The sequence below is a fragment of the Esox lucius genome, chromosome 21, assembly GCF_011004845.1.
Source record: "Esox lucius isolate fEsoLuc1 chromosome 21, fEsoLuc1.pri, whole genome shotgun sequence".
NCBI lineage: Eukaryota > Metazoa > Chordata > Actinopteri > Esociformes > Esocidae > Esox > Esox lucius.
In genome coordinates this window covers 2,927,206-2,951,811 of record NC_047589.1, presented here as the reverse complement: position 1 = coordinate 2,951,811, position 24,606 = coordinate 2,927,206, and the positions used below count along the sequence as shown (strand labels likewise).

The 24,606-nt window shown below is 40.8% G+C and overlaps 1 protein-coding gene across 5 annotated transcripts in view; it reads right to left on the bottom strand.

Moving 5' to 3' along the window:
• LOC105006661 (cadherin-7) overlaps positions 1–24,606 on the bottom strand; it is a 205,428-nt gene that overhangs the window by 54,362 nt on the left and 126,460 nt on the right. For all 5 annotated transcript variants that reach the window (XM_013132042.4, XM_020045166.2, XM_020045164.3 and 2 more), the window contains 4 exons: positions 22,036–22,220; positions 20,656–20,909; positions 19,311–19,447; positions 16,235–16,356 (listed from right to left, as the gene is read on the bottom strand). In XM_013132042.4, the coding sequence (XP_012987496.1) occupies positions 16,235–16,356; positions 19,311–19,447; positions 20,656–20,909; positions 22,036–22,220 (698 nt within the window). The remainder of the gene's footprint in view (positions 1–16,234; positions 16,357–19,310; positions 19,448–20,655; positions 20,910–22,035; positions 22,221–24,606) is intronic.

The window sequence follows — 24,606 nt, the reverse complement described above, 5'->3', positions numbered from 1 at the left end:
CAAAAATAACAAAAACGTTAGCAGGTCTGTTTAGATGTGCTACCTAGCTACAATAGCTAGTTGGCTCAACTTAATAACACATCTTAGCTTGTATTAAATGGTTATATCTCACTATAAGGTGCAGTATAGGATGCCAAGTACTAATATGAGTAAACCAATTAAAACCCTTGTTCCATCTCTCTAATTTGTGTCTGCCAATTACATTTTCCATTGAAAATAACAGCTTGTGCTATGAAGTGTATATACATAATATGTATAAAAAAGTTGAATTAGTCCTATACCGCCCATTCCTGTGCACTATTGATCCTGTTCCATCCTTTCCTGACACTTGAATCAAATATGACTCCTGTTTCAGACATAATCCTGCAAGGCCCCCCAAAATCTGTGGGAGTCTTGTTTCCTTTGTGCACCTCTAGTCAGCAGCATAAACTAGCTACCAGCTTGCAAACTAGCTCAACTTGAATAAGATTACACAGCTTCCACAACTATTATTTCAGTGAATACAGCAATTGCTAACTACCTAAAACAAGACAAATTTGAATTAAGCTAGCTGAAGCTGTCTGGCAAAACTTTTGAAAGAAAGCTGGAGGTAGCTACGTAATCTCACTCATCACACATACTACAAACTACTTGAAATGTCAATAAATAAAAGGGTAACTTACTTATTTTCCGCTGTTCAGAGGCAACACAAGTTTGCATTTGAATTGTAGCACTGCTGGTGTAGAAGAATTAAAGGGTAAATACTAGAAAAAAAACTCAGATTATTCTTTACCTCAAAAATTATTGAGAACACAAAAACATTTGTAGTTGTTTTTATATTGTGAGAAGAAATCTTGGGAAAGAACTGATTACCTTTTTTCAGATATTATATTTTCATGTATGGAATCAGAAATATATAAAATACTTCAAAAGGGCTATATACACCTAATATGAAAGTGGTGCGGTCATCCTACAATGAGGACCATAACGTATTTAAAGGGGCACCTTATCCTAGGGGGAACGTAGGTGGTGATTATCATGTCTGAGAGATTTCTAGGGCAGTGAGTTCTGTTTCACAAATAATTGGCCTAGAGAAGCAATGTTTATTTACCAAAAAGCACATGCTATTCCATCACTGTGTGGATTGAAGGGCAAGTGAGATCTGAAAAATGAAACTAGGCATGTTTGTTTCATTTCAATAAGACTCCATGTTGTACAATCAGTACAAGTCAACTCCCAAAGAACAACTCGCCAGAACTTCTTTGTTTCAGCAGGTCTTCATTTTAGTAACAACACAGCCACTTACAAGATGGCCACTGTCCGCTGAATCACAGGCACTGAAATACTAAAACAGATTGCTAATTGCCAGCCACAGGTGAGGAGACACGCCCATAGATTTGCAAGAAGTATGGCCAGGGAGGGAGTTCAGGCCACACACCTAGTGATACATGGATAAATTAGGAACAATACTGCAAATTGGACAAGACTAAACCAAGTCCACAGTCACAAGTACTCAGCAATGAGCTAGTACAACAACAAGGATTAAATAGGCTATCTGAAAAAGACTACACTACATTTCTATAGGTCAAGCAAAACAATACCAATAACAACTATTAGGATGAAGCAAAATATACTTAAATTTTTGAGTATTCTTGTAGTCCCAGAACACATATGATGCAAAATCCATCAACTGTATTTTTAGGCCTACCATATTATTATGGTTACATTATAATAGTGGCATACAATATACAGTATAACCTAGTGAATCGTTAATCACAATTATTTGTGCGACAAATCATCATCAACTAAAATGTCATAATTGTGACAGCCCTAGGTATAGCGTAGACTTTTTAGATCTGGCTAGTTAAAACGGCAATTGATATGAATCCTCTAATAGAAAACTGTTGCTAGCAATCTACTTTACAATGTCTACTCTTTTTAAATGTTGAGAAAGCATTCATACTTATTTCTACCAGTAACCATTTGTTAACATTCACATTTTTGCCAAGTAACCACAGAGGTATAGAATTTGCTTGTCAAAAAGAAACTAGCAATGTAAACAGTCCTTTCTACCAGTAAATATACGTTAATCTTATTTTTTATTGGTATGTTATATAAGAGAGGTAAACGTGAAGTTGGTGTTTATCAGTGAGATCTGTTGTAATTTCTTATAGATGTGTTACGGGCAGTAGCAGCAACCAAACAAAACATGAAGGAGCATTTTTTTGCATTGGTTCGTAATTACAACAGACATTCCCCATTTGTATCATATTTTGAAACCACTCATCTGCAAAATATGCTATACAAATGGTTGTCTGTGCTTTGTGATCACAGTGGCACGGTTAAGATAACTATCTATATATTTATTTACCTGCTGAAAAGGTCTATAATAACTGATAATGGGCTGTAAACATTCAAATTAGGGCGGGAAGTGAAAACATAAAAATTATACAGGTGCTGGTCATAAAACCTGAATATTATCAAAAAGTTAATTTATTTCAGTAATTCCATTCAAAAAGTGAAACTTGTATAATGTGTACATTCATTCCACACAGACTGATATAGTTCAAGTGTTTATTTCTTTTAATTTTGATGATTATAACTGACAACTATTGTTTACAGCCCATTACTGCACTCGTGAAGGTAACAAATGACCTTCTAATGGCCTCAGACAAAGCTTCCGCATCCGTTCTGTTGCTTCTTGATCTTAGTGCTGCTTTTGACACTATTGATCACTCCCTTCTCTTAGAGAGACTGGAAACCAATATTGGGCTACGTGGACATGTTCTAGCCTGGTTTAAATCTTATTTATCTGAAAGATATCAGTTTGTTAGTGTGGATGGCATATCCTCTGACAAGTCAAAGGTATGCTTTGGAGTTCCTCAAGGCTCGGTTCTGGGCCCATTATTGTTCTCACTATACACGCTCCCTCTGGGCGATGTAATCCGAAATCACAATATTAACTTTCACTGTTATGCTGATGACACACAGTTATATATTTCAATGAAGCATGGAGAAGCCCCTAAATTAGCTATTTTGGAAGCATGCGTTTCAGATATTAGGAAGTGGATGACAGAGAATTTCTTGCTCATAAATTCAAATAAAACAGAAATGCTCCTTTTAGGACCCAAAAAACAAAGAGTGTTGTTAACAGATCTCACTGTGAACCTTGACGGCTGCATGGTCGTATCCCAAAAAACTGTAAAAAACCTTGGCGTTACCCTTGACCCTGACCTCTCCTTTGAAGAACATATAAAATATGTCTCAAGAGTTGCTTATTTTCATCTTCGAAACATCGCAAAAATTAGAAACTTTCTATCAAAAACTGATGCAGAAAAATTAATCCATGCTTTCGTTACTTCTAGATTAGATTACTGCAATGCTCTTCTCTCTGGTTATCCAGACAAATTAATAAATAAACTTCAATTAGTGCTGCACACGGCTGCTAGAATCCTAACTAGAACAAAAAATGTTTAACACATTACTCCTGTCCTGGCATCCTTACATTGGCTGCCTGTTAGGGTTAGGGATGATTTTAAGGTTTTACTCTTAACCTATAAATCAATACATGGACTTGCTCCTACTTACCTGGCTGAAATGATCCAGCCATACATACCTACACGTAACCTTAGATCGCAAAAAGCAGGCCTTTTAATTGTACCTAGAATTTCTAAACAAACAGTTGGCGGCAGGACCTTTTCTCATAGAGCTCCACTCCTGTGGGATGATCTGCCAATTAAGGTTAGAAATGCAAACTCAGTGCAAACTTTCAAATGACTACTAAAAACTCATCTCTACAGCACGGTTTATAATAAGGTGTAGCCTGGCCCGGGGGCGTGAAGGTGACCAGTAGGCTTGATACTGTCCACCCTTGCTGTCTTGCCAGGTGGGCTCTCGTCGCCACTGGGATGCCCTCCCTCCAATGCCTTTCGGGGGAAGAGTCACTGGCTTGTTGTTGACTCTTTGTTGCGCACTTGTGCAATTGGGCTGTACGCCGCTAGCAATACTCGGCCCTCATTCAGGGGGGTTGCGGTTGGTGGGTGTCCCTTTGGTTGATGCCTGGCAATGTGGTTGGATTGATTTCCTGCCTGTTGGGCCCTGTCCTGGGCCTCCCCCGGGTAGGGCCACAGTGTCACTGGACCCCCCCGTCTCAGTTCCAAGGTGTTACGCTGCTATATTATTGGGCTGGGGGATATGAGGGATGTACTACTAACTTTTCTCAGTTTCCTCCAGTTTTAAATTTTAGAAGGAGATGAGGTCCTGGTCCACACCTGCGGATTACCTGGTTTGGGGGGCCCGTTGCTGTCCCTGTCCACCTGGTCAAACTTCTGACCTAGTCTAAAATCAAATAGACTCTGGATTTAGCCCAGAGAAATGTATTTATTATTCCAATTGGACTCTTAATATCTCACCCGGCACAGCCAGAAGAGGACTGGTCATCCCTCTGAGCCTGGGTCCTCTATAGGTTTCTTCCTAAAATTCGACCTTAGGGAGTTTTTCCTAGCCACTGAAATTCAACACTACTGTTGTTTGCTCCTTGGGGTTTAAGGCCGGGTGTCTCTGTAAAGCATTTTGTGACAACTGCTGTTGTAAAAAGGGCTTTATATATACATTTGATTGATTGATTGACAACTAATGAAAAACCCAAATTCAGTATCTCAGAAAATTTGAATATTGTGAAAAGGTCCAATACTGAAGACACCTGGTGCCACACTCTAATCAGATAATTAACCCAAAACACCTGCAAAGGCCTTTAAATGGTCTCTCAGTCTAGTTCTGTAGGCAACACAATCATGGGGAAGACTGCTAAATTGACAGCTGTCCAAAAGACGACCATTGACACCTTGCACAAGGAAGGCAAGACACAAAAGGTCATAGCTAAAGAGGCTGGCTGATCACAGAGCTCTGTGTCCAAGCACATTAATAGAGAGGCGAAGGGAAGGAAAAGATGTGGTAGAAAAAAGTGTACAAGCAATAGGGATAACCGCACCCTGGAGAGGATTGTGAAACAAAACAGATTCAAATGGTGGAGATTCACAAAGAGTGGACTGCAGCTGGAGTCAGTGCTTCAAGAACCACCACGCACAGACATATGCAAGACATGAGTTTCAGCTGTCGCATTCCTTGTGTCAAGCCACTCCTGAACAAGACACAGCATCAGAAGCATCTCGCCTGGGCTAAAGACAAAAAGGACTGGACTGCTGCTGAGTTATGTTCTCTGATGAAAGTACATTTTGCATATCCTCTGGAAATCAAGGTCTCAGAGTCTGGAGGAAGAGAGGAGGTGCACAGAATCCATGTTGCTTGAAGTCCAATGTAAAGTTTCCACAGTCAGTGATGGTTTGGGGTGCCATGTCAAATGCTGGTGTTGGTCCACTGTGTTTTCTGAGGTCCAAGGTCAACGCAGCCGTCTGTCTACCAGGAAGTTTTAGAGCACTTCATGCTTCCTGCTGCTGACCAACTTTATGGAGATGCAGATTTATTTTTCCAACAGGACTTGGCACCTGCACACAGTGCCAAAGCTACCAGTACCTGGTTTAAGGACCATGGTATCCCTGTTCTTAATTGGCCAGCAAACTCACCTGACCTTAACCCTATAGAAAATCTATGGGGTATTGGGAAGAGGAAGATGCGATACGCCAGACCCAACAATGCAGAAGAGCTGAAGGCCACTATCAGAGCCACCTGGGCTCTCATAACACCTGAGCAGTGCCACAGACTGATCAACTCCATGCCACGCCGCATTGCTGCAGTAATTCAGGCAAAAGAGCCCCAACTAAGTATTGAGTGCTGTACATGCTCATACTTTTCATGCTCATACTTTTCATGTTCATACTTTTCAGTTGGCCAACATTTAAAAAAAACATTTTTTTGTATTGGTCTTAAGTAATATTCAAATTTTCGGAGATACTGAATTTGGGATTTTCATTAGCCGTCATAATCATCCCACTTAAAAGAAATAAACATTTGAAATATATCAATCTGTGTTTAATGAATTAATATAATATACAAGTTTCACTTTTTGAATGGAATTACTGAAATAAATCAACTTTTTGATGATATTCTAATTTTATGACCAGCACCTGTATAATGTGATGTATTAAAATTAGATGCAGATTATACTGTGAATTCCCTTTAACAAGTTGCCCAGACATGCTGGATGGTACTTCCTCCACCATTTAACTTTAAGTAGCTATTAAGCAAGTAGCTATTCGTGTGATGTAAACATCTGTGATTGGCCAACAAAGAATGGCTCTAGTATCTGTGAAATGGATAGGCTATTCATTGTTTTGCTGGGATGAGACCTTCCAAATTGTTTTATTTCAACGTCATTTTATGTTGCCTCGCCTTGACGGAAAAGGACGAAAGTAATGTCATTGGATTCACTCAGGAAGTCAGGAATCCAATGGGATTAACACTTTTGACTGGTACTGTGTATATATATATATATATATATATATATATATATATATATATATATATACACGCAGGAATACCAGCCCATGTAAACACCCATGCATCCATTATCTGTTATTAGCACTGAAGTGTGTACATAAATGCATTTGCACATAAATATATACATACTGTGCATGCACATACAGTATTTCACAAAAGTGAGTACACCTCTCACGTTTTATAGACCGATAACACACCTGCTCCCCATTCACACCTGAGACATTGTAACACTAACAAGTTACATGAAACCGGGGAAGGAAAATGGCTAATTGGGCCCAATTTGGACATTTTCACTTAGGGGTGTACTCACTTTTGTTGCCAGCGGTTTAGACTTTAATGGGTGTGTCTCTCATCTCATCTTCATCCGCTTATCCGGTATCGGGTCGTGGGGGCAGCAGCTCCAGCAGGGGACCCCAAACTTCCCTTTCCAGAGCCACATTTGCCAGCTCTGACTGGGGGATCCCGAGGCGTTCCCAGGCCAGTGTCGAAATATAATCTCTCCACCTAGTCCTGGGCCTACCCCGAGGTCTCCTCCCAGCTGGATGTGCCTGGAACACCTCCCTAGGGAGACGTCCTGGGGGCATCCTTACCAGATGCCCGAACCACCTCAACTGGCTCCTTTCGATGCAAAGGAGCAGCGGCTCAACTCCGAGTTCTTCACGGATGGCTGAGCTTCTCACCCTATCCCTAAGGGAGAAGCCAGCCACCCTTCTGAGAAAACTCATTTCAGCCGCTTGTACTCGCAAACTTGTTTTTTCGGTCATGACCCAACCTTCATGACCATAGGTGAGGGTAGGAAGGAAAATTGACCGGTATATCGAGAGCTTTGCCTTCCGGCTCAGCTCTCTTTTCGTCACAACGGTGCGGTAAAGTGAATGCAATACCACCCCTGCTGTTCCGATTCTCCGGCCAATCTCCTGCTCTATTGTCCCCTCACTCGCGAACAAGACCCCGAGATACTTTAACTCCTTTACTTGGGGTAACGCCTCATTCCCTACCCGGAGGAGGCACTCCATCGGTTTCCTGCTGAGAACCATGGCCTCAGATTTAGAGGTGCTAATCCTCATCCCAACCGCTTCGCACTCGGCTGCAGTGTGTGTGTTGTGTTATTTTGAGGGGACAGCAAATGTACACTGTTATACAAGCTGTACACTCACTACTTACATTGTAGCAGTGTCATTTTTTCAGTGTTATCACATGAAAAGAAATTTGAGGGGTAAACTAACTTTTGTGAGATACTGTAAACCCACATACATCCATACATGAAGGGGAAAAAAGAAAAGATAACAGAAAATGTAATAATGAGTTTGGGTTAGATGGCCGTATTGAAAGAATCATTACTAGGCAATTCCCAGCATACAACACATTGTAGGCGCACACTGTTACTTCTAAAATGTATAAGAAACTGAGAGCGGCACTGATGGATTTGTGTTTTATCATGATTATGTCGATCTTTTAGCAAGGCTAACTTCAGTCAGAACGTGTGGTGGGGTTACAGCTTTGGGGTGACAGCATGAGTGATGCCAAGTGAGAATGGCAAATCAGTTACAGCGTGCATCATCTATTGTTAAACAAGAGCACTGCAGTCCGTGGGTCACGGAATGATCATAAATTGAAAAGGCAGATGAAGTCGAGAAAGTGTGCAGCACACGGGCATCTTCTTTTGGAGTAGCTCCTAAGGCAGATTAATGCAGTGAAACGAGAGCACCCTTGCATTTGGCCAAATTAACTCAAGTAAATAACAAAATGATTCTACTTTTAATCTGACACCCTATATTCAGCACTTTGTTGAAGGTCCATTGGCAGCAGTCACAGCAAGTCTTACTTGAGTGTCATTAGTATGCTTTGTGCATCTGGGTTTGGGCAGTTTCTTTGGCTCAAGACCATTTAAAGACTTGTGTCGTGTTGAAAGATGAATTTGCCCAGTCCAAGATCTTGTGCGCTCATCATCAGGGACCTCTCTGTATTATGCTCTGCTCATTCTCCTCTCAATACTGATAAGTATCCCAGTCCCTGCCAATGAGAAACATCCCCATAGCATAATACTCCCACCAACATGTTTCACAATAGGAATGGTATTAGTCAGGGGATTTGTGATACTTTGTTTTCGACAGATGTAGCGCTTCTCATTCAGGCCTAATGGTTCAGTTTTTGTCTCATTAGACCAGAGAACCTTTTCTCCTCATGCTTGTTGAGTCATTCAGACAGCATGTTTGGATTAGATTCAATTTTATTGTCATTGAACAAGTACAAGCACAGTACAACACAATGCAGTGTCATATGCTTTTTACTCAAAAGTGGCTTCCATCACTGTGAAATGTAAGTGCCTTTCTGAATCATGTCCAATCAGTTGAAACTGCCACAAATGGACTCCAATCAAATTCTAAAGACATCTCAAGAATGATAAAACAAGAAACCAGGCAAGCCTAGTTCAGTCGGCCTGCAACAGAAAGTTTCGCCCACATGAAAGGTTGTGTTGTTAACCACTACACAACAGAGCTGTACTTGTGCTGAGTGTGAGAATTTTAATAGTTTTAATAGTTAATTGGCCATTCGTGAATGAAACTGATACAGTTAACTGACTAACGTTTCTTACTAAGTTTTCCACTACCACAAATAGTGGCTATGTATTGCGTTTGCCACTGGCAGCTTTAACAGCATATTAGTTAGTAATAAGCTTTAATGGTATCTACTAACTTACTGGAATAGTCATACGAATTGAGCAATTGCTAGCGAGTCTACCAAAGCTATTTCATTTCATGGCATAAGAACATCTTTTTTTCTTTCATGGAAAAACAACATTCATTTTTTTTTTCATTTGTGAATGTCATTTATACAATAACTATCAATAGATGCGACGATAACTTTTTCATCAAGTGAAAAGACGAGAGAACCGTGGAATCTATCAGAAATAATGAATAAATGTTGTTGCTATCAATAGATTTGAACATAGGTCTTCCATATGTGAGACACTGTTGTTAACCACTACGCCACAGCATTACAGGTTTCAGCATTCGCTGGACTCCATTGAGGCTTGTGTTGAATAGGCTTACTAGTATCTACTAACTTCCTAGGAATAAAAATAAGAATTGAGCAATTGCTAGTGAGACTGAAGATGAACCATTCCATGCCAGAAACAGTCGCAATATATCCGTATACACTTTCAGTTAAGGCTTACTATAACGTAACTACCGTATTTTTCAGACCATAAGGCGCACTTAAAATCCTTTCATTTTCTCAAAAATTGACAGTGCGCCTTAAAATGCGGTGCGCCTAATGTATGAATTAATTCTGGTTGTGCTTTCTGACCTAGAACCGATTTTGTGTGGTACACGGCGCTCAAAAATCTGTCAAAATGTTTTAGCACGGCCTTGGTAAGCTACGAAGTCGCACTGCTTGATGGATTGAGCATTACGGCCACCGTAGTCAGGAGCCTTGTGGAGTAATACAATCAGTGCTTCAACATTAAGGTGTGTGCATTCATTCATTCATTCTCTATACCCGCTTCCCCAAAAATGGCTCCTGTTAAGAGACATGCTTACGAAGGGGATTTCAAACTCAAAGCTATCAATCACGCAGTACAACATGGAAATAGAGCAGCTGAGAGAGAATTCAATATTAATGAATCAATGGTACGGAAGTGGAGGAAGCAAGAAGATGCCCTGCGCCAAGTAAAGAAGACTAAACAGAGTTTCCGAGGGAACAAAGCGAGATGGCCACATTTAGAGGACAAACTCAAACAGTGGGTTATTGAACAGAGAACCGCAGGTAGAAGCGTCTCTACTGTCTCTATTCGACTCAAAGCAACAGCGGTAGCACGCGACATGGAGATCAACGACTTTCGAGGAGGTCCTTCTTGGTGCTTCCGTTTTATGAAAAGGCGTAATCTCTTCATCCGCACACAAACTACTATCTTGCAGCAACTGCCAAAGGATTACGAAGAAAAGCTAGCCATTTTCAATGATCAATGATAAGAAGATCAGGCTTGAACACATCACCAACATGGACGAGGTCCCCCTCACCTTTGATATCCCCGTAAACCGTACTGTCGAGAAAAAAGGGACCAGTACGGTATCTATATGCACCACAGGAAACGAGAAGTCATCCTTCACTGTAGTTCTCGGTTGCCAGGCTAATGGCCAGAAACTACCACCCATGGTTATTTTCAAGAGGAAGACTTTGCCAAAAGAAAAGTTTCCGGTTGGCGTCATCATCAAGGCTAACCCAAAGGGCTGGATGGACGAGGAGAAGATGAGTGAGTGGCTGAGAGAGGTTTACGTCAAGAGACCGGATGGCTTTTTCCACAAATCTCCGTCCCTATTGATCTGTGACTCCATGTGCGTCCATCTGACCGATACTGTCAAAGCCCAAATGAAGAAAACTAATTCGGAGCTTGCCATCATTCCGGGTGGACTAACCAATGAACTCCAGCCGCTAGATATTGGTGTCAACAGGTCGTTTAAAGTTACATTTCGAGCTGCGTAGGAGCATTGGATGACAGAAGGCGAACACACATTCACCAAGACAGGGAGGCAAGGCCGGGCGAGTTACGCCACTATCTGCCAGTGGATCGTGGATGCCTGGGCGAAGGTATCAGTCTCCAGTGTCACCCGGGCTTTCAGGAAGGCCGGAATCATCACTGAACAGCTAAGTAACAGCAACGAGACTGACTCGGATAATGATGAGAGGGATCCGGGCATGCTTGATGCCGAAATCGCCCAACTGTTAAACTCAGACACTGAAGTTTGATGAATTTGTTTTGAAGTTTTGATGGATTTGTGGTAGAGGAATAAACTGAAAAAGTGAGTGTATTGTTTTGTATTTTATGTGTTACAACTGAACAATGTTGAGAGTTATTGTGAAAGAGTTGAATAAAGTTTGACTTATCTGAGTTTTGTTTCATTTAATGCGCCTTATAACCCGGTGTGCTTTATGTATGAAAATAGACCCGTTAGCAGTCGATTATTGATATTGCGCCTTATAACCCGGTGCGCTTTATAGCCAGAAAAATACAGTACTGTATGTTTTAGCCAGAAATTGTGTTTGTCTATCCTGACCCAAAACGCTTGCACGGATGTGTACTTCAAAAATCCACCAGAAACAGTCGCAATATAACCGTAAACTGTTTTATTTCTGGCTTATCATAACGTAGATACTAACGGTTCTAGCCAACTAAGTTTTACGAAATAATTCATAATGCGTACTATGCATCACCTGCGAGGAGATACAAACTCAGGACCAATAGTTCACAAATCCGCTTCTCTAACATTCGCTCTTCTTAGCCGGCTCCGCTTAGTGCATATCAGCTTAGTCTGGAAAGGCGCTGAATACATATATACATGGGGAAGTGTTGGCATCAGAACGCACTGTGGGAAGACGACAAGCCAGTGGAGGGAGTGTAATGTTATGCTCGGAAACCCTGGGTCTGGGTATTCATGTGGATGTCAATTTGACACATGCTATCTACCTAAACATTGTTGCAGACCAGGTACACCCCATCATGGCAATGGGATTCCCTGATGGCAGTGGCACCCTTCAACACGATAATGTGCTCTTGCCACACTGCACACATTGTTCAGGAATGGTTTAAGGAACATGATTAAGAGTTCAAGGTGTTGCCCTGGCCTCCAAATTCCCCAGATATCAACCCGACTGAGCATCTGTAGGATGCGCTGGACCAACAAGTCCAATCCACAGCGGTTCCACTTTGCAACTTACAGGACTTTAAGGATCTGCTGCTAATGTCTTGGTGCCAGATACCACAGGACAACTTGAGGGGCCTGGTAGAGTTCATGCCTTGGCACTGTTTTGGCGGCACAGAGAAAACCAACAGCATATTAGGCAGGTGGTCATATTGTTTTGGTTCATCAGTGTATATATATTAACAGTAAGATGTGAACCTGCCGAGGGCTTGTCTTGAATATTGGTTTAGGCACCACCCCTTTTCCCAATTCCAAATCACACTTCTCTACCTTTCTCAGTATTTAACCACTGTCTCAGCACCTTGCTCTCTTTAATGCCACTGCTGGATTTTCTTGAGGGGCAACCAAAGCATTTTGGTTTGTTTAGAAAAACTATTAATTTCTCAAAGCTTTTGAACACAGTGTGCAGTAGTGCTATCTGCTGGACAGAAATACATCTGCATATTTGATGTTTATATGTGTCTTCTATAAATCTTTCCCCCCAATATAATGTAGGCCTTTGTGGTACAATGGATACGTGGGCTGACCTGTTTCATGTTATGAATTCATTCAGACTAGCAAAGCTATAGGTTTGTAGGGATGTGCTTTTGAAATAGCTGGATTCATCATCTTCTTAATCAATCATTCTCAACACTGTGCAGTGGTGGCCCATGAACTCGACACTAGAATAAAAGATACAGTCTACTTCTCAAGCTATGTTTAAAAGACACTTCAAATTTCTAATCCCTTAGAAATGTCCTTGTTTTCAAAAGAAAAGACAATGTTTTGTCCATTTAAATAACGTCAAATTGATCAGAAATATAGTATAGACATTGTTAATGTTGTAAATTCCTATTGGAAAACATCAGATTTTTTATGGAATATCTACATAGTTAGCACAGCTGAAAACTGTTGTGCTGATTAAAGAAGAAGCCTTATTTACACTAGTTCAGTATCTGGAGCTTCATCAATTGTGGGTTGGATTACAGGCTCAAAATGGCCAGAAACAAATTACTTTCTTCTGAAATTTGTCAGTCAATAATTTTTCTGAGAAATTAAGGCTGTTCCTTGTGAGAAATTGTCAAAAAAACCTGAAGATTTCATACAAGGCTATGTACCACTCCATTCACAAAAGTAAACTGGCTGTAACAGAATAAAAAGAGCCATATCACAGACTGGCTAATAAAAAGAAAATATTAAGAAATACAAGAGAACACAGACACAGGACAGAGAAAGATTGGAAAAAGGTGTTATGGACAGACTAGTTTGAGGTGTTCTAATCACAGATGGTGAAATACTCAGACCGACTCGTCTGGCACCAACAAACATGCCACGCTCAAAATTGCTTAAATCACCTTTCTTTCCCATTCTGACATTCAGTTTGGAGTTCACGAGATTGTCTTGACCAGAACCACACCCCTAAATGCACTGAAGCAACTGCCATGTGATTGGTTGATTAGATAATTGCATTAATGAGAAATTGAACAGGTGTTCCTAATAATCCTTTAGGTGAGTGTATATATATATATATATATATATATATATATATATATATATATATATATATATAATAATAATACATTGTGACAATGTAACATCACTAGCTAGTATTTAAAATGACTGAAACCTGTCTCGAAAAGACATTTGTGGTGATGTTTTGGATTCATGTGACGCTTGCTTCTGCTTTAGTTTCCCGCCACAGTTTTCTCTAAAACTAGCATAAGCAAGTAATTAGCAGAAGAGTGAATGCTACTATAGCGAGCAGCCCCCACTGTTGGCCAAAAACAAGCACAGCGTGATTGAGACATAAACTGGTAGACTGTGCTATCTGATCCTTTTTGCAACGTAAAATATTATTTAACTTTGCAGTCTCTTTTTAACGCACAGTTATAAACGGGGACATTTCCGGGGACAACTCCAGCCGGGTACATGCCACCAAAAACGGGGACTGTTTCCGGAAAACGGGGACGTCTGGTCACCCTAAAAAAAAGTGCATATTGTATTTCTTAGCAGCACAAAGATCAGATTATGGCCAGAAATACACAAGGTTAACAAATTTAACAAACTTTTTTTCATATTCCAAAAGTCACAAAATCATTGTAATGTGTTCAGTGTTTAACTTTCCACAACACACAGAGTTGAAAATTGATTTGTTCATGTGTTCACATACAGCCGACAGTCGGCAAACTCAGGATCACAACAAACAGGAGGGGTAGAAACGGAGTAGCTACGTCGAATAATGATGCATTGGTCTCCATGTCCGTTGACAGAAACTCTGTATGTGTCTCTGTGTTGCAGCTCGAGAATCGGGATGTTAGATTTACTCAGTGGATTTATTTTTAATTAAAATGTTTAAAGAAATGTATCAGGCCTTATTCGTTTCTCAGATCTCGTACCTCCCTACATGGAGAGAGACTTTTGTAAAGTTATTTAACTTAACTAACTCCCATGGTATGAGATTTATACCATACTGTGATCATACTGACTGCACAAAATATGAATGTCTAGTCCACATAAAACTGCTTTCATTTTCCAGATCAAATTATTTTGCTGTTCCTCTTCACTCCACATTGAAACCAAGGACAAACAAAACAAAAAGTGAAATGCAAATAACATATTTAAAAGGACCTAATAGCCATATCCAAAGTTAATCATTTTGATCCATTGTACTCATTCAGTTCAACAGGCCCCCCCTCTGATTATATTTTCCAAATGCCAGGCATAGAAAATCACCATTGCTAAAGCACAAGCCATTTAACAACAATGAGGCCAAATGCTAAACACAGAGAGAATGTATTACATGTCTAAAATTTCTGACAACCTTTTTTAAAACTAAATGTGTTCTCCTGTTTCATTTGCATGAAGTTGTGAAGGCTTTTCCACACCAGTGTCCACCACAGTGAACCTTTGAATATACACAATATACATTCACCCTCACACATACATTCAGTAGTATGCACATTTCATATACTATCTTTGTGGGACTAAAATAAAAAATTCCCATTTAATAACTAATTTCCCTAACTCCTCACCCCCAGACTATACATTTCATGATGTATACAATTTGATTCTAAATCTAACACCTACACCTAAAATAGCAAGTAAAACACACACAGGATGCAGAATTAGACCTGGGGAGGTCCCCAGTTCATCATAGCATGAAATATAATTGTTGTGTGACAATGTTTTAGAAACAGAGTAAAATTCAAGCAAGGTTTCTATCCATTTGTCAACAGTGTTTTATGGAAGGAATCTGCATACACATAGGTGTCTTATAGTTTTTGGACAGAAAGCAAAGCATGGTATGGTAGCGCACATGAAAAGTACTTTCCAATTAAGTGCTTATGTTGAAAATACTAATATTAAGCTTGATTTTAGTGTGAAAAAGCAAATGTGCCCACTAGTCTTGGTATTTTCGAATATATCCCAAAGATTATTGTTTAACTACTGTCTTGCGTAATGGATCCGTATGTGTTTTTAGAGGTGAAATTGAAACAGGAAAGAAGATCTCCACCCTTTTTCCAAATATCCCCACCTGTTTCGGAATTCGAAAGATGGTCTATAGCAACGTTTTTTACCAGTATTTATCTGTCAGCAGTCAGTCTTGTAAAGTTTATTATAAGTTATTTAATGTAGCGTAATAAACTGTTTTTTTTCCTAAGTTAAATTGTGACAGAAGACAGAATAACATTTTACCTTTCTGAATGAACATTCATATTTTTCCAATACATCCAGTTTCCAACAACTTTTATTTAGGCATAAAAGCTGTTGATAGACATGTGGCTAGTGTAATTAATTCAGTTGCCATCAGTAAAAATTACTGTTGAACTTCTAACGAAGGACAAAAATACCTGCAATAATACCTGCAAATCGATGATGACCACAGCATGGTGGCATACCACTTTATTGGGAATACAAATTTGTTGTCAGCATGTTGTTGCCATGGTTAATAAAATATTGTGTGGGTGAGGACAGGGTGTAATAAATGAGAAATCCCACTAAAATATTAAATATCTGAAATTAATGTTATAATTTCAGACTGTGTTTGGGTATTTTTCAGTGCTAATGGGCAAATCTGAATGTGAACAAAATCAAAAAATGCATATCCAATATCTCACCTGTCCAGGAGCTGCATTCTCACACAAGAGGGTCTCATACTCAATGGCAAACACTGGAGCGTTGTCATTGATGTCCAGCACTGTGATGGCCGCAAAACCTTTTCCAATCTGGGTTGGATCCTCTGAGAGAGAGAGAGAGTGAGGGGAAGAGACAGACAGCCAGAGAGAGAGAGAGGAAGAGAGACAGCCAGACAGACGTACATTAAGATGGACAGAGTGACAGATGGAACGAACAGACAGAAAAGCAGATAGGCAGGCAGAGAAGAGAGAGACAGAGAAAGAAAGAACAAGTTAATTTAGCTGATTCTGGCTAACTTTCCCATCAATACTTTACCCTGACTACACTTTGTGTTTACCCTCATCCACTTTCTACTACTATCGATCTTACTCATGTCTGTTTAATTAATCACAAAGGTCGAGCGAAATGAGCAAATTGCGGCCAAAAGTGCCTATTCTAATGAAATATGCAAGGCCTCTCAATCAGCTGGTCTCCATGGTAGCTCCACTGGGGATCATCCAACATGATCAGGCAGCTAATTACAATTGGAGCGAAAGCCAGAGCTGCAGTGGCAAAGGCTAGACATGTGACAAGCCCTCCTATGCTATATACTAGTGAATTATTCTAAACTATTGTTACTTATTTAATTGCATTGATAATAGCTGTGTAATAGAAATAAGGAACTCCAACGGTTTGTTAGATGACATTTTGTAATATGACAGACAAGGGCTGTCTCCATGTACTCTGCATTGAGTGAGTACTGTAAGAAAAGCCCTTACCCATTGCTATGTTGGCCCAGTAACATGTTCCCTAATGCAATACTGCTCAACTGGTGCCCATCTTTGACCCACAATGCAGCAGCATGTACAGTGTATATTGCTAACATAGGATGCCATTTCAGATGCAGTCTAGACAACTGTGTAGATGTGGTAGAGGCCATCTTGCACCACAGGTTCAATCCTATCTCTGACACCGACGAAGCACTGGATAAACAGCTGGAATCGGAGAACCCGGATGGAAGATGATTTTAGCCACGCGTCCGCAGCCACACTGACAGGAAAGCTGACGGCCAGCTGACATTCGGGCCGCTGATCTGACGGGAATATAAAGGACGCAAGACCCTCCAGGGCACAGAGTTGTTGTCATTGGCATGTTCGGAGCAGAGTGGGAGCGCAGATGAAATGTGAGTTTTGACCGACAGTGGCTGAAATGGACAAGATCTCTGCGCCAGAAGCGCTATGCCCTCACAATTTTTCATTCTGAAGATAACTGAATTCTGAATGTGTCTGTCGTAGGCTGCTTTTATATTCTGTACAGTTCTTTTCAAATATAGGTACTGACTATATGTTATAACAAATACAGTAGGATGAGGAATCATTTTATGTTTGCATTAGGTCTAGCCTATAGTGGTTGTTAAATCGCACAGCATCTATTTCAGATATAGCCATGTTCACTTTTGTGGCAAGTTATTAATTGAGGAGAAGACTAATGGACTGTGTTTTGGATCAGAACATGAAGGGTCAGAATATTGTTACTGGATCTTTTTTAAGTGGTTTTAAAATGACATTAGTTACTACATTAACTAGTTTCTAAATAAAAAAATAAAAAAGCAAACAATTGCCTAACGATGCATGTGCTCTAATTGGCTTCCCAGTGTTGCAGATGCTTAGCATTTTGCATCAACACTTTTTTGGTCATCTTTAAAAATAAATTGTACACCTTCAGGGAAGCTACTCAGAAGCACCCAAGCAAAATTATTTTATAAGTAAAATTACAGAATCATGATTGCCTTTGGAGGGCAAAACTGTACAGTCAACTCAAGAACTATTGGCACCTTTCATCAAATAGAGCAAAAGTGCATGCAAGAAGTAAATTGCACAGTCATATTTTTGGCTATATGCTCAAACTTTGAGTAAACTCGCAATCCCACTATAGTTTGCCTTCAAATTGTGTGTTGATCTAAATTACAAATCTACCTTATGTTGACTCAAACCACCAAGAACTGTTATGCAGTCAGGACCATGGGGAATCCTTGGACCGGGCAGGAAGACTGTTTATTTGTCTGGATGGCTTTAGCACATTGAGACAGCTGCATTGCAGAGCACATCTGTCCAGTTCAGAGGTGGAAATGGCTTGCAAAGTAACTGCTGTTTGACTTCACATAAAACTAGGGTTTTTAATCCCAGTGCTACATATACCAGCACATTTCTGTATGTGTTTGCACAATGATAAATTGTACCCTATCGGCTGAGGTGAATAAATCTACAGACAGCAGCTACAGGCTTCAGGTTTGGGATATATCATTTCTGATTATATATTTTCTCTATCTTTATTTTAAGCCCATACCCATAGATATTATGTTTTACAATTAAACCTTTTATAACTGTATCTATTTCATTATTCAATTCATTGTTGGGCTTGATGTGGATAACAGAATTTCCTTAATTGTTAAATGTATCCGCTGGTGCATACCCTAAGGTGTAAACCCTTGGCTGTAAAAAGAGGTGAGCAAAGCCGCAATCCTATCGCAGCTGGATTTGTCTTAAACATACACTTGGAATATACAGTGTACTTCAATGGTTGTGAGATCATATTAGTCCATTGTGTCTGTGTGGGTAGAAGATGCCATAGGGGGATGCAGAGCAAGCCCCTTTGTCCTTGAAGCCGCAGAGGGATTCAAAGGCACCCCAGTACCTCTCCCCTTTCCTCCCCGTGCCTCACATTAGCATGGTTCACTGGCGGGTGAACCGGCGCCTGTGCCTGCCCTTAGTCAGCAGCTCACCCTCACACACACGCCTCATGAAGACCCCGGAGGTCAAAGCGACCGCCTTACGTCTGAATTAACATTCACCGACAGCCGTGCTGTGACCCACACGCCCTGTCACGTTAATGCAGGAGGCACAATGCAGAAGCAATGACTGGAGTTGAGGGGCTTTGAGTATGGGGGAGGGTCTACAACTTGACAATATTGAAGTAGCAGCAGTACAGGAGTTCATAAATCTGACTAGTCTGACTTTAGGGCCTGACATGGAAGACCTAGATGTGTGTTTCTTTGTGTGTGTGTCTGTATGTACTTACGGCTCTCCATGGCAAGGATGGTGAGGTTGTGGACAGAATTGACTTCACGGTCCAGGGGTTTTGCAGTGCTGATGAACCCACTCAGAGCATCCACGTTGAAGAAACGCTCCAGGTCTGTGTTTCTGTCTATGGAATACCTGGAGAAGGACAGACATATCCACACAGTCAGACAGGCAGAGAGACATGCAGACTGATAGACAAACAGACAGACATGCAGACATACAGTCTGACACATATGATTATAATGGCCTGATTCTTTTGGCCTCTTTCTCCCAAATACTTCTGGAGGAATAAGGACTTTCTGCCCTCAACATGTGCCAAATAAAAAATTAAACAGAGCCTTTGGATTCAGTCCATTGGCACAGACCATTACTGAGCTGTGAACTTGTGGACTTAGGTAGTTTTCTCATCCATTTCTAATGCTAGATAAAACAATCATGATGTTTGAACTATTAACGAGAGGTCAAATGATGTTTCGGATTTTGAAGGAGACCTGTTCTCCATCATCATCAAACATTTTTTTTTTCTATTGAAGGCTGGACACAGGGCAAACACTATCAATTCCTATACAGAAGCTCATATTCCTGGACAACATGACAACTTCAATTAGCCTATATTCATACACTGTTAGTCAATGTAATTTGACTCTTGTGGTTGCATTAGTTCCACAATAATTCTAATTTCAACAGAGCTAGGGCCACATTAATGCAGACGATTAGAGCCACCACAACAGTAAAAAGAGGCAATTTGCACCCACATTGTTGTAGTAATTAGATTTTCTGATTAAGATTACTAGCAATCTGAATGGCTTAAGCATGAATATCATCACACAACACATTATTTTCAATTAATGCGTAATTGGAGTGAGTCTCATGAGTGACATGGGGCAGATTGCCTTTCTGAGTAGTTGTTTTGTTATAAAGGCCATGGAGCTGGTACAGACTGTTGACCCTCCAGGGAAAATGCCCTTCCCTCGTTGAAGATGGCATTTTCCTTTTGCAAATGTTGCAGTCCTTAAAACGCAAACCATCTGGCTTTAGTTTGTGTCACACAATCTTAGAGGCAGGTTAGAAGTCAATGGTTTCATTGTGTTCTGCTTAAATAGTGCTTAAACGTGTTCCCACTGAGGCGTTTGAAGGTAAATCGTGTATTTACAGTACTACACTTGCAGGGTTTGGAACTTTGAACCATACACAGTTAATGAAAACAGGTGAAACTGTTTAGATCCTGCTGAATGAAGCTGAGCTGATGAGGTTACCACAGGAAACAGGGACCACTTGAGAAAATGGATGGGACAGCAGAAACATTGCCGTTAATAGCGTTTATTAATTGGAGATGGAACTACCTGACGGGACTGTTGGAGGAGTCAGGGTCGTGTGCTGAGACCCTCCCGATAGGTGAGCCCACACTGGCATCCTCAGGGACCACCATCTTGCTGAGTTGCGTGGTGAACACGGGAGGCTCGTTCACGTCCTCCACCGTCACCTTGACAAATGTCGTGTCACTAAACGAACCCAGGTGCACGAACGCAGGGTCGATATTCCGATTGGTGGCTTCAATTCGTAGGTTGTAGCTGTTCTTGGTCTCAAAGTCTAATGGCTGAGCAAGAAACATATGAAGAAATAACATAAAATCAAAAATACGAAAGAAATAAAAAAACGTGAGAGAGGTGTAGGTCAGCAGCAGTGCAGAAATCAAGTTAAGGTAGAGTGCATCCTGATTGGATGGATTTTAAGCACATCGCACTCGCCACATTGGCTGTAAATGATGAGAGCAAACCATATAAAGATTTGTATGTGCATCACTCATGCCCACATGGCCTTGTGCTACACCAGTAGATTGAAGAAATGCAGGCCCATTTCCAACGTCCGACGACCCTATGCAACCTTGCAATCAGACTCTCACAAATACATCTTTCATCCAGACGTTTTTATATTGACTTACTGTGTGGAGTGAAAGCAAACTATTGATTGCGAGAAAAGGCACACAACACATCACCGTGAAAGGCATTTCTAAATGAGAGTGTTTAGAAGATATGTTGTCATCGGTTTGGCTTATTGGACTCATAGTTGTATCCCTATAATATAGGAGGGGCATTGATTTGACACATTTATTTTCTGTGTTTACTGTCTGTGTGACTTTCCACTCAGTGGTACTCTTCGATGATTGGTGATGCAAAAACTAACAGATCAGATTGGATCTTGTGACAAGGTTGGCTTGGGGCCTACAATGACTCTCATACTTACAAAGTGTCACGGCAGCAGGAGATTGTTTTAAATTCTAGAATGGCCTTGTAAGAAGTGTTCAAAGGTATCGTATCAACTGGGCTGGGGATACCTCTTTAAATACTACTACTGGCTTTTTTTTTCAACCACTTCGGAAATCTGTAATGTCTACAGTATATTATTTCTAATAACAGTTAATAGAATTCCACAATTACAGAAAAAAGAAATCAGGCACATAATGCTTAATAATTTCAATCACAACGACCCATTTACTTTCTCGGTTTGAGTCATCAGTGGTCATCATCATTACTTGACAGAGATGTAATTAAAATAATTTAAAACACACACAATCTTCGCTATCTGTTCTTGGCCACCAAAAGTCAAAATGTGTCCAAGTTCAAAGCATTGCATGAGTGAAAAAACTAAACAATGTCCATCAATCTGGACGGCTACAAATAGATCCCACATCTCTACCGTGTGTTAGGATACAGCGTGTGTACCTTTTGAAGGATGATAACACCCTCCTGTGTGTCCTCGTCTGTAGTGATGTTGAACACCCCAGGCCCATCCTCCATGATCTGATACTCCATCTCTGCATTGGAGCCTATGTCAGCATCAGCAGCCTTGACCCTGGCAACTACGGATGCCACAGGCAAGGACTCCAGCACTGTGTACTGATAGTTCTCTGGTGGAGAGAAGAATAGTGTTCAGACATTACACTCGAAAAACGCCAACTAATGAAAGGTTGGTGGAGCTAAAGTAACTATGTTGTGTAAAACAAATACATTTAATTCAGAAAACATTTTATATGACGCTAGTGGCAGTGAAGTGAAATATTTCATTTCAAGCAACATCTTTTTATGCCAGAACAGCCTACATACAGAGCGAACTAGCTGACTCAAAGTCAGGTAACATACTTTTTTATTATAGTGGGTGCTGTCTCAATATACATTTGAAAGACAGCCTTATCTTAACTTTTTGTTACTAATAGCCAGTGGACATTGTCTGGGTATAGGGATGTATCATCTTCACTGTTCATCAATGAAAAAGCAATGTTAATCACATACAGTTCTGGTCAACATTACTGGCAACCTTTAACATTTTGTATATCATGTACAATATCTTCAGAAATAATTTGAAGTTTACATACTTTGTATTTCCAGAATATTTTAATGGGATGTCCAAAGGTATTCAACAAGAAAAGTCCTTTTCAACTTACATGCAGTGATTTTACAAAATAAACAAAATACGACCTGGACAGTGTTAATGGAACCCTTCCCTATTATTTGGTTGCACAACCCTTGGCAATGACAGCCTCCGAACGTTTCTTGTAGCCATCAATAAGCTTCTTGCACCTGTCTGCTGGTAATTTCTTCCACTCTGCAACTGCAATTTGTCGAAGCCCTAAAATATTTTCAGGAATCCTTTTCTCAATTGCAGATTTCAGTTCTTCCTAAAGTTTACAATCGTACTGACATCAGTACTCCTTGCTGGCTAGTCTAAAACGTTCATATTTTTCCTTTTCAAATTTTCTTTTGTGCTTTTGTCTCACATCCTGACTGGGGTGCCACTAGGCATCTCTATGCACCCGGGGGACACAGCCAGGGCCTGACTGTGGGGATGCCTCTAGGCATCTCTGTGCACTTGTTTTCTGTTCTCCCCAATCAGAGGCAGCTACATCTTGTTGTCTCTGATTGGGGACCCTATATTATTTGCTCAGGTTTTGCTTTCATTTGTGGTTCATTATTTGTGTTTCTGCTTCCACTCGGTTTGCAGTCTGCCTTTTATTGTTTTCTGTTCAGTTTGTAAAAAAGGAACATAAAAGGATGTTTTCCCTCACCTCTGTGCCTCTGTCCTGCCTCCATGACGTAACAGAATGAACCACCCAACATGTCGGAGCAGGACGGCGGAAAGCCCCATAACAGATGTCGTCCTCAACGAAAAGCCCCAATGGTCAACTTTGGGGGTTTTGGGGGGGGAGGGACAACACACGACAACTGTGGGGGGTACTCCCGTCCTACAGCTTGTGGGAGCTCAGAAGTGAGCCTCCACATGAGTGATACTGGGGGAGGAGGGAGAGTGAGTGCAACACGTCTCTCTCTGACTACCAGCCTACAACATCCGCCAGAGAGGGTCAAGGACCCGCCTGCAGTGAGGCAGGTAAGGCAGGGTTTGGAGAGGCAGGTGGTCCGGTTCAGCCAGTTCCAGGTCCGCACACTGGGGCTCCACTGCTGACAGTATGGGTGAAATACCTGGTGGCGGGGTCTTGTCCGGTTGGGCCGGTACAGGGGCTGGACCCTATATTATGTGCTCAGATTTTGCTTTCGTTTGTGGTTCATTGTTTGTGTTTCTGTTTGCACTTGGTTTGCGGTCTGCCTTACCTTTTATTGTTTTCTGTTCAGTTTGCAAGAAAGGAACATTATAAAGATGTTTTTCCTCACCTCTGTGCCTGTGTCCTGCCTCCATGGCCGTGACATTCTGGATGTGTGCTTTGGATTGTTGTCCTGCAGGAGGACCCATGACCTTTGACCGATACCCTATTTTCTGACACTGGGTAGCACATTTCACTGTAAAATGCCTTGGTAATCTTCTAATTTCATGATTCCTTAATACATTCAATGCCTCCAGTACCATAGGTAGAAAAGCAGCCCCACAACATTACAGATCCTCCATCATAACTATAGGTAGGGTGTTCTTTTCCTTATAAGCCAAATTTTGTAGCATATAAACAAATCGTTGGCCTGCATTGCATTTCATCTATTCATAGAACATTTTCCAAGAATGAGTATGATTCCACTAGGTTGGTTGTGGCAAAGATCAGAGGATCCTTTTTGCTTTCAGCAGTGGGGTCCACATTGGCCTTCACCCAGTCCTTCTTGGTTTAATGTATGGCATTATGGTATGGGTTGAAACCATCATTCCACATTGATCCATGTCAGCCTAATGCTGTGTGATTGATTTACGTGCACCAACCTTCGAAGACTTCGCTGATCAATGTTTCTCTTGTCACCATGTCGGGGGTGGTTCTTGACAGTTCCATGTGACGCAAACATCTTAATAACATTGGAAAC